At 27.4% G+C, this 12,363-nt stretch overlaps 1 protein-coding gene across 1 annotated transcript; it reads right to left on the bottom strand.

The window, feature by feature from the left end:
- Positions 1-74: 74 nt before the first annotated feature.
- GO595_009818 (P-loop containing nucleoside triphosphate hydrolase protein) lies at positions 75-12,260 on the bottom strand (the record flags this gene model as incomplete). Its single annotated transcript, XM_067923546.1, has 2 exons — positions 75-2,125; positions 6,023-12,260. The coding sequence occupies 2 exons, from the start codon at positions 12,258-12,260 to the stop codon at positions 75-77; spliced, it is 8,289 nt and encodes a 2,762-aa protein (XP_067770128.1).
- Positions 12,261-12,363: the final 103 nt, after the last annotated feature.

Consider the following 12,363-nt stretch of genomic DNA (forward strand, 5'->3'; position numbering starts at 1 on the left):
ATATTCTTCAAAAACAATTACAGTATAACATTTGAAATTACAAAAATTCAAATTATATTAAAATATTTTATACTTTATTGATTATTGGCCAAGTCGAACCATTGCCTTAACGCGTCTGCCAAATGTATTGGCAATGTGTTCGGGTTATTTATCAGCACGTAGAATGGGAATGGGAAGTCGTCCAAGTACTGCGTGACGACCGGCTTTCCATTTACCATTGCGAGCGATCTCATGTCGAGTATCGAACTTCTTTCTTCCTTATTTTGTATATCGATGATCACGAACACAATCAAAATGTTCTGCAGCTGCGCCTGTATCACCAAATCTTTCACACTTTCCTTATTCGAGAACAGTCCGTCACTGATTATGAACACTATTTGCATTGCGTTGTTTTTCTTTTTGTCGTTCAAATAGTCGATCAATGCCCTCAGTAACTCGTCGACTTTTGTTTTCTCTTCGTCGAATTTAAATGCGTCCATCATAAGTGAACCTGTTTCATCATTCCATTGTTCGCCGAATTGATGTACAATTTCGATGACATCTCCGAACTTTATAACACTAAGTTCTCCAATGCCTAATAATGTTAATGATTGGATAATCAAACACACGGATTGTAATGCTAATTCTCCAACTCCGTCTTGCATACTTAAACTATTATCAATGCATAACATAATTTGATAGTTACGTTGATCAGGTTGAATCCTTCGCATCCATATTTTATCTTTACGGAACCCACTTGCAATAAATGGTATAATCTTTCGCATGTTTAAGCGTTTACCAGTTCGGAAGTCGCCGCGCATTTTTGTCGATACTGTACTTTCTAATATTAATCGAAGTTGTTCACATAAATCAGCAGAACTTTCACGTGTATTATTAACAACGTTTTGCCATCTAATTCTTCCTTCTTCAGTAATATTTGTTCTTGGTAAAACATTAAATTCATTATGATAAATATTACCATTATTAATTTGATTATTAGGTAATGATTCGAATTTAATATGCGTAAATCCTTCTGTATCACGTTCTACTGTCATATATTCATCTGCTTCAATGTTTGTTGTGTTTTCTTCATTTAATTCTTTGTCTTCATTTTCATTATCTTTCTCTTCATAATTTTCTTGGACTTCTTTCTCTGGATCATGTTCTTCTGCTTCATCAGCTGGTAATATAATACCTTCATTCGTATCATTATCGATTTGACCTCCTTCGCCTCCTTCTTTAAGTTTCTTATTCTTATTAAGTAATTTCCGTTCAACAATTTGTAATTCTTTTTCGATATCTTTCAACTTATCATTTTCATTTTCTTCTTTTTTATCTTCTTCTTCTTCATTATTTTCATTTTCATCACTTCCACTTCCTTCAGTACCTTCTCCTGGAGCTTCGCCTTTACCTTCTCCTTCCATTTCCATATCTTCACATTCATCTTCTTCATTTTCAATGTTATGTTTATCTGGTGCAGTTTTGCCTAAGAATTCATCTTTCTCATCTTCAATATCCGGTGGTAATTCTTCAATAACTTCATCACTAATTTCTTCTTCTTCATTACCTTCCGAATTATTTTCTATCATTCGATCATCATCAATATCCATTTTAATTTCTTCTGGATTTTCATTCCATTGTGCAGCATCACTTTCGAATTGATCTTCTTCAACTTCTTCTAATTCCATTTCACTTTCATTCGGTTTCTTCTTATTATCTTCATCATCAATATCAGAATTACCATTTGATTCTTCATCACCATTTAATTTTTCTTCTTTATTTTGAGTGTCAAGTTCTCCTTCTTTATCAGCTTCTTTACTATCATCTTTAGTTTCACGTGATTCCATAGCTTCATCAGTATTAGCATCACCCATTTCATCATCCATTTGTTCTTCTTCTTCTTGTGCATTTATATCCGCACCACCTTCAAACTCAGGCTCTACTTCAAATCCTCCTTCTTCATTAACATCTTCTTCTGTTTGTTGATCTTTATTAGTATTAACATTATCACCAATTAATTGATCTTCATCTTCAATTTCATTAGTAATATCTTCATCACCTTTACCTTCGCCTAAACCAATTCCATCAGTACCTTCACATTGTTGTGGTTCATCATTATTTTCTTCATCATTATTATTACCATAACCTTCTGTTAATGCTACCGAAAAAATATGTAACGTCGCTACACTAAATCTTAATAATGATAAATGTTCATTAAGTTTCTTTTGTGATGTTTTGCTTTGTTGTTTAATTGGTTCTGGAATATTTGTTAATATTTCAATTGACTTTTGTATAAAGACAAATATACTATAATGAATATAATTCTCTTTTAATAATAATGTTAAATCTTTAAGTTGTTGAATGATATCAGCAATAGGTAAATCTTGAAGTTGATTTAATGAATTAAGTTTATTAATTGCTTCTGTTATATTTTTATCATTTTCAAAGTTCTTAAATGAGTTTAATATATATAATATTTGATTATATATAAATTTATAATCATTTTTATATATAAATGGTTCAATAAATAGTTCAGTACGTTTTTCGATTATATAAATAATTAAATTCTCTGTTAATCCTAATATATCACGTGATTCAGTAATTAAATCTTGATGTGGTGTAGCCCATAAACTTCGAATACGATTTAATAATATTAATAATTCACCATATAAATAATTATGTCGTTCAAAATCTTTACCATATAATGAAGGATTACCATATAATATTAAAACAGATTCTAAATCTTTACGTTTTTGATTTTCGCCTGATGATATTTCTAATACATTATTAGCATATCTTCTAGCTTCATAAACTCTATCACTTAAAGGTTTTTCATTATTTAATAGTTCGTCACATTTCTCATCAAGTTCTGATTTTCCACGATAAGGAATTTCTGTTTCTTGTGATATTGTAATTGAAAATTGATCAATTAATTGTTTAAATTGATATGAAATTATAGATATGTTTTCTTGACAATATTTATTTAATTGTCGTTTAACAGTATCAATTTTTAAGAAATGTTTTTTATCGGAATTTATATCCCAATTTTGTAAATCAATAAATTCTTTCATTTTCTTTTCAAGTGGTTTAATTTGAGTTGAAATATAATTTTCTATAACAGGTAAAAATCGTTTAAATTTAGCAATTAAATTCATTAATAAAGAAAATATCATTTTACCTACAGGTAATCTTAATGAATATAAAGCAAATGCTTCAATTAATTTAATATTTGAAGCTAATAAACCTATTGATGACTTTTCTAAGAAATCTCGAACAGAATCAAAGAATTGTGGAATAGTTTCTATAGTACATTCACTTAATTCAGCTAATAATAAATAAAAACTTCGTCCAATATTTTCTTGTAATACTTTTCGTCGTGTTTCAAAGATTTGTTTCCATGAATTTAATCTTAATTTTAAGAATTTATTAGCTAATGTAACCATTGGGAATAATATTTCACCGAAATCTCGTTCTTTATTTTGCCAATTTCTAATTAAATTCATTAAAATTTCTAATTCTTCAAGAAAATCATTTAATGGTGTATCGATTTCTTTTGATAATATTATATCTGCTGATTTAGTAATTCTACGTAATAAATCATGTCCTGGATATTTAGGCCAAAGGTTATTAACAATTTGTAATATTTTAGTAATAATTCGTAATAATTCTTCAATATCTTCTGTTGAAGATTTTTGATATATATTAATTTTTTCTTTTTTGTTTTCATTATTATGTTTCGATAATATATATAATAAAATTGGTAAATATGATATATCTTCTTCAATTGAAGGCTTTTCGATTTTAAGTTTTTCGATTTGTTTATAATACATCTTTAATAATTTATCTGTTTGTATTAAATCAGGTGTAAGTATTGATTCTATAAAACATGAAGCTAATACATTTAATTCATCTTTCTTTTGTTTAGTAAATAATTCTTCGATTTGTTGTGCTGCTTTTTCTTCTTCTGATTGAGTTTGGAATCCAGTGTTTAATTTAGGAAGTTCAAATTCTAATGGCGGATGAATAATATTTGTTCTACCTATTAATGTAAATGTTAAAGGCCAATAAGGAGTATTAGTTTCTAATATTTGTGGTATTAATATTTCACCAGTAAAAGGTAATGAAAAAATTGTCGAATTTTCTGGTTCATTAAATAAAATCGAAAATGATAATTGACGTAATGTAGTAATTAATGGTATAGTAATATCTCTATAAAGTGGGAATTCAAATATTAATGAATTACTACTTTCATCATAACTTTTAGCATAATCTTTATCATTAATTATTTCAATTCTTTTAATAATTGATTTAAGTTTAATAAATTGTTGTAATGATGTAGAACCTCTAAACTTAGATTTAATGATTGATTTATTATATATATTATTAATCAAATTAATTTGTTGATTATATTGTTCATTTAATAATGTTTCATTATTACCAATTCTTGAGAACATAATTTCATTTGTAATTTCTTTTTCATTTTGTAATTGTGTTAAAATTTCTTTTGAAAATTCACTGATATTCATATGATAATATGAATCATCCATTTCTGTTAATAAAGAAATTTTTGACCATTTTTCTACTGAAAAATTATATAAAGTTTCATTAAAGGTAGTTGGATCAACATTTGTAATTGATAATTTATTTGCTTCAATATTTATAAAATTAGATAACATTGTTAATATTATATTATGATCAAGTATTGGTATTGATTTTAATAAATGATACATATCATTCTTTAATCGATTTGAATGTGTTGATTCTATTAAAGTTTCACGACGTTTTATTATAGTTTGTAAAGTTGAAAATGATATATCAACTAATACTTCTTTATTAATTTGATTAATTAATTCAAATAAAACAAATGAAAGATCAATAAAATTATTTGTAGTATTATAAGAATTAACAAAAGATATTAAATCTAATGGTACATTATAATATTGTAATAAATTAATTGGTTCATTATTTTGTATTGATTTTAATATATTAAATATTAATGACTTAATAGATAATTCTTGTAATATTTCAGATGGATAAGGAGTAGCTAAATTAATAATTTTATATTCTTCAATAATATCAAAATCATTATTTTCAATTTGATCAATAAATGAAATAGAATTTATTTCTTCAATTGGTACTTCTTTAAGTTTATTAAATATTTGTTCAATATCTTTAACTATAATATCTTGTGAATTAATTATTGTTGTTAACATTGTTATAATTGATGAAGATTGTGATATAAATGATGTTATAGATCGTTCATATAAATCTTTCCAATATTGATTAATTTCATTCCATAAATTAAATGTATATTCTGACTTGAAAGAAAATGGTTCACCTAAAGCTTTACGATATTTTTTAGCTTCAATTGAATTCTCAGGACAAATTATTGAAGTAATTGGTGTAATATCTAATGTTAAATTTGATTTCTTTAATAATGAATTTAAGAATTTAAATAATGGGAAACTATTAATATTATGATTATTAAATGAATTTATAGCATATAATATAACTAATGTATAAAAATCTATTGAATTAGTTTGTATTCCAAGTTTAATTTGTTCAATTAATTCATTATAAAAATTAGGTATTAAAGTTGACATATTTAATTCTATATCAATATCTTGAACTTCTTGTATAAATTTAGGCTCTAAATTTAATGTTAATATTAAATAATGTGTTAAAAATGAATTAGTTTTAATAGGTTTAGGCCAAGTTAAAGGATCTATAGGTAAATCTTCATTAAATTGTAATATATCAGAATCTTGGAACATATGAATTATTTTATAAACTTCATTCCAATTTTCGGAAAATATAATTCTACTTTCAAAATCATTTGATCTACTTTGAGATATAAAGAATTTAATTGCAGCAGGATTAATACCTTTTTGTATTATATATTGAGCATCATATAATATATTTAATAAAATAGTATTACTTAAAGGTATAAATTTATAACTTGAAGTTATTGTTTTATGTTGTTTTAAGTTTAACATTGATGAATTAGAACGAGTTAATTTATTTTGATTTGTAGTTAATTCACATGTAACAATATTAAAGTTGACTGAATCTAAACCTAATTGTATAACTTTTGTCGATTTCTTAAATTGTGAAAATGATATCATATTCCATGAAGATAATTGCATTAATTCTTGATGTTCACATTTCTTAATTAATTCATAAAATTCTTCTCCATAATCATCTCCTAAAGAACAACATTCTTCTATTAATAATGGATCATTTTGTCGTTCTTGATAATTCGATAAATATATTTCGATTGATCGATTTCTCATAGCTCGAGAAATTTCTCCATAATGTGGATCAACAGTCATAAAAAGTCGAAAGTTTTCATGAGGATAAATTGTTTCAATAGTATCATTAACTATACCTCTTTCATTTAATGTTAAATAACCTCCTGGCTCACATAAAGGATTTAATCGATCTAATACTGCTGGTGGACATAAATTAGCATTATCTATAATGATCCACCAACCATTTCTCATAGCTTGAAGTAAAAGTCCATCAACCCATTCAAATCGTCCTGGATCATTTTTCCTTTTAATTAATTCATTAGCTTCTTTAATAATTTGTTCATCAAATATTGTTGCATTTGTGATAATAAAATTATATAATTCTTCTGGTGTAGTAATCGATTCTAATATTGATAATGAAATAGAATCATTTAATTTGATTTTAGAGCGTAATTGTTCAAAACATCGATGATTATCCATTTGTTCAAATCCACCTAATAATTCAGTTGTATCTACTGATGAATTCATAGAGAATTCAACTAATTTACGTCCAATAATATGTGCTGCTAATCTAGTGATTGAAGATTTGGATGTAGCTGTAGATCCAACTATTAAACCAGGCCATTTCATTATAGAACAAGTTAAAATTGCTTCAATCGATGGTAAAATCGTTGGATGAATTATTAAATTAGTTGGTAAATATAAACCATTTCTTTCAATAATTAAATCACCAATACGTATTAAATTAGGAGATATATTAAAAGGTGTAAAATTAGGATCAAATTTACCAAATATTTCATAAGCAATATTTAATACTTTATTACGTTCAATTGAAGTTCTAATTCTATATATGAATAATAAAGTTAAAGCTTTTTGTGGAGTAATATTATTATTAATTAATTCACAAAATCTAAATACATCTCTTAAATTAAATTCGAAATCAAGATTTAACTCATTAATTTTTGTCATAAATTTAATCATTAATTGACGTAATTCTAAATTAATATTTTCATAACAATTTGATATAATAAATTCGAAATCATTCGAAGTTAATTCTTCTACATAAACACGTATAAAACGATTTAAAAATGATCTTGGTAAAGATTTTCGACCATGACCTTCATTAGCAGGATTTTGACATCCGAATATTCTAAATTGTGGATGACATTTAAATTCACATCCTAATTCAGGTATAAATAAAGAAGCTCTATGATCTAAACAACTATTTAAACCTTCCAAAACTGATTGTGAAGCCAAATTTAATTCATCAAGAATTACCCAATCACCATTCTTTAATGCTGTTAAAAACGCTCCATCTCTCCAAGCAAATTTACCTGATTCTTCATCTTCAACAGGTAATTCACTACCAACTAAATCAAGCATTTCTGTATGTTCACTTAAATTAATACGTACTACATTAAACCCTAATATTTCACCTAATGAAGTAATTAATGAAGTCTTCCCTACACCTGGTGGACCTTCTATTAAAACAGGTAAATTCATTTGCATTGCTCTACCTACACGTAAAAGATTTTGTGATGTAGTAGGTGCATTAAATATAAACTTAGATGTTTTATTAGGATCAAATAATGGACCTTTAGGTAACTTAAAACTACCAATAAACATTTCATCATTTTCATAAAATACATTATGAGGGAATTCTGTGATTTCTATTTGTAATTGATCTGATATGAAATTAATACATTCTTTTCTTAAATTAGGTGAAATACAATCAATAAATACCATAAATGCTCCATGAATATATGATTCATTAAATGAAAATCCTTCACTAACTCTTAAATCGACAAATTTAATCCATTGAAGTATATCTCTAAGTGAGATATTCTTTAATGACTTATTTAAATTTGTATAAAATCGTACAAACTTTAAAAACAAAATTACATTTTCTTTTGTTTCTTCTTGTGTTGAATTAGAAGAAAGTATTTCAAGTAAATCTTCATCACTATCTATTGAAGGTACCCAAATTTCAGTAAATCTATTTCTTAATGAAGGTGATAATTCACGTTTCCCATAATCACCACCAGGATTCATCGTAGCAACGAAAAAGAAATTTTCATGTGCATGAACTATTTCATATTCAGGTTTTTCAGCTATAGCTAAAGTTCTTCCAGTTTCTAAAACAGAATTTAATCTTTCTAAAGCAGAATCTTGAGCTAAAGAAATTTCATCCATTAAAAATATATCACCATTTTTCATTGCTTCAACTAATGACCCATCTTTCCATTCAAATAATTTCCCATCTTCATTTCGTGAAGGTCTCATAGCACCTATGAAATCAGAAGTTTCAGTATGTTGATGACAATTTAAAATCCTTAAATTTCGATTAAGTAATTTTGATATTACTTGTATAGAAGTAGTTTTACCTGTACCTGTTTCACCGATTAATAATGCAGGTTCTTTATTCTCTACACATTTCATTAATAATCCAACTGATCGAATCATTCCTGTAGTCCATACTACATCTATATCATCAATATCTGGCTTTTGGAAATTAAAATTAATATCAATCTTACAATTCTTTGTAATTGTGTTTTGAATTATATCTCGTTCTTCTTTAGTTCGAAGTCTTTCACCTAATAAAGCAAATCCTTCATTAGCTACTAATTGCCAAGTATCTGGTCCACGCATAGCCCATCTTAAAAGATCACGTACAGTTAAAAATGAATGTTTCCCAGCAAATATTTGTGAGAATTGTCGAACTCTTCGTAAATCTAATAATATTTGTACCATAGCTTTAGCAAATGGTGGCGCTGTATTACATCGTTCAATTAAAATATTTGTTAATTCTAATGGTGGAATTTCATCAATATGAATTTCTACAAATCGTCCTCTAAAAGCTCGAGAAAGTTGTTTTCGACCTCCATAAGCACCAGGAGGATTTTGTGTAGCAAAGAGCATAAAAGAAGGTGCAGGATTTATAAGTGTTTGAGTTTCCGCTACATATAATTGATTATTTTGATCTAAAAGTCGATTTAATGCTTCAAGAACATCAGAAGGTGCTAAATTGAGTTCATCTAATACTACCCATGAACCATTTCTAATAGCTCTAACTAAAGCTCCATCAATAAATTCGAATTTTCCTGTTTCTGATGTAGAATACCCTCCAATATATTCAGACATATCTGTATGTTCATGATTATTAATACGGACAAATTCATGACCTGTAATATCTGCTAAATATTCGATGATTGAAGTTTTACCACTTGATGTAGGACCTTGTAATAAGATTGGAGAAGTTCTTAAGAAAACTGCTTGTGCTAAAAGTTTTAAATGATGTTTAGCTGTAGGTGTTAATATAAAATCATTTCTTTGTTTAATTGGTAAAGGACCTTTCTTTAAATAAAATCCTTCAACTTCTATTAAATCTTGGAATTCTTGTTTTTTAATTTCTTTATCGATAGGTTGTATCATTGAATTTAATACTGATAATAAGCGTTCAGATGATTCAGGTGATAATGGTGAAGCAAATGACATTGATAAAGCATCATAACATGCACGATAAGGGCCGAATAAAGGTTCTGCTTTGTTCATATATAAAATTGCTCTAGTTAAAGCTCGTAATGAATATAATACTCGTTGACCTCCTCCATCTACTAAAACACTTTTGGACATTTCTCTAGCTTTAGTATAAAAATCATAAATAATTTGATGGAATTGTAAATTAACTTTTCTTTGTTCTAAGATTAATTTAATATCATTTTCACTACTTGTTTCATCAGTAAATATCGAAATGAATTTATGTTTTAATGTTTCTGGTAAATTAACTTTACCAACATCAGTAGCAGGATTCATACAACAAAATAATCGGAAGTTTGGATGTTTCTTAATTATTTCTCCATTAGGTAATGTTAAATATCCATCAATAATTGGTGCTAAAGCTAATAATGTTTCTGGTGGTGCTAAATTTACTTCATCTAATAATATCCATTTACCTTCTTTATAAGCTGTAGTTAAAGGTCCTTCGACAAAACCAAAAGCAAAATCTCGAACTAAGAAATCATTACGACTTAAAAATCCTAACGCAGAAGTTTGTAATGATTTCCATTCATTTTTAATATCTTCATTAAGATTTTTCTTTTGTAAACCATTTTGTGATGCTTTAACTACACCTTTAAGAAATTGTTCCCATAATTTTTGGCCGAATTTTTGATCAATTAAATTTAAATATTGTGCATTCTTTTCTTGTGAAAAAGATTTCTTAAAAAGAATTTGGAACTTATCATATATTGGTTGTAATAATGTAATTAAATCTACTGGTTTAAATCCACCAAGGATATCAAGTGTATCACTTTGATGATGCATATTAATAACAGTTAATTCCGCTCCAATTGAAGATGCTATAAATTGGACTAACGTAGTTTTACCTGTACCTGTTTCACCAATGATTAATACTGGTTCTGACATATCAATAGCTCTTGCAACACTTTCCATATGATGTAATGATGTAAATGTCGGAGCAAAATCAGTGACTGGTTTAGGGTCATTTAAAAATGGTAATGTAATTGACCCAATTTGAAATGGATTTAATATAAGTTTAGGTTTATCATATAATAAATATGCTTCTGCTTCAACTCGTGATAAATCCCAAATTTCGGCAATTTTAATTGCATATTCTAATCGCTTTTCAATGTCACTTAAATGTGATGTATATGTATCAACAATTGTTTTATACATAGCTAAATATGTTTCATTTGTTACCGATTTATTTGGTGATAATCCAAATTGTTCTAAGCGATGACAACTCCTAAATAATTCATGATATGTTAATCCACAAACTTTCCATGATGAAATTATTTTATCTAAAATTACTTGAACAGTTGGATGTTTCTTTAAAATAGCTTCAATTAATTTATCATCTTCAAGAAAATCAACTTTAATCTTTGACCATAATGAAGATTCAAGTTGTTGAAAACTTGTAGCAAATATTCGCATATTATATCCTGCTTTAATAGTTTCTGATCTTCCTGGAATAAAAAGTTTTTTCTCACTTAATAAAGGTGAAATAATAGCCATAACTTCGGATGAGGCTTCTTCAATTTGTTCTAAAATAATCCACTTCTCATTAGTACGAATAGCTGATGTAAGTGGCCCATCCATCCATCGAAATTCACCGGGAACTTCACCGCATATATATCCGCCTAAAAGTGACTTCGCATCCACTGCTGACCCAAGATGAAGTGAAGTTACTTCAACGCCTGCTAATGATGCTAATTGTTGGATTAGTGTGGTCTTACCACTGCCCGCTGGACCTGTAACAAGGACTGGTTTATTAGTAAGCATTGCTAAAGCTAAATATTTGGCATGTGGTGATGTGGTAGTAATTTGTGAATGTTGATTAGATGAAAGAGATCGTAAAAACGGTACGCCTTCAATGGATGTAGCAAATTGGGTTTCATATGAAAATGGGCCAAAATCTACAAATTCAATTTTATGTGAAATAAATTGGGATTCTGTGAAAAAAAGTTGAGCTTGAAGATCACTTTGACATTTGGATGATATTAATGATGTTGCCTCTTTTTCTGTTAAGTTTTGAACGATTGATATTAATGAGGTTAAATAATAAGAAGAATCTTCTGGAAGCTGTTCATCAAGAAGACCTATAAAGAATGATGCTTTTAGCTCTAGTGAATCGCCAATTGCTGAACGAATTCGGAAAAGTGATCTTAAATATTCGAACTCTCTGACATGTGGTGAAGCGTGTGCTGGTTTATATGAAAAGAAAAAATGAACTAATGGCTCAATTGATGGAAAATTATAAATCAAATTTGAAAATAAAATAACAACTGGTAAATCATTAGAATTTTGATCTGATACGCAATCAAGACAAATTTCTGAAACAAGGTGCAATATTATTGGTGAAAAATATTTTGTAATTTCTTCCCAATAATTTTCATTTAATATTTTACTTTTAATGAATTGAAAAATTTGATCTTCGTCATTTCCTGCTAATAAGCCATCAAATACACCAGGAAATGTTTCACATAAACAGCGTACGCGATTTTCCCACATTATGAATGACCAATGTTTCCTAAACGGTCGTTATTCATTCAATAAAAATCTTGAACGACCAATAGCAAACATTTCACCTAAATATTTTTTTGGCTAACTATTT

Source organism: Histomonas meleagridis (assembly GCF_020186115.1).
Source record: "Histomonas meleagridis strain 2922-C6/04-10x chromosome Unknown contig_95, whole genome shotgun sequence".
Lineage (NCBI taxonomy): Eukaryota > Parabasalia > Tritrichomonadida > Dientamoebidae > Histomonas > Histomonas meleagridis.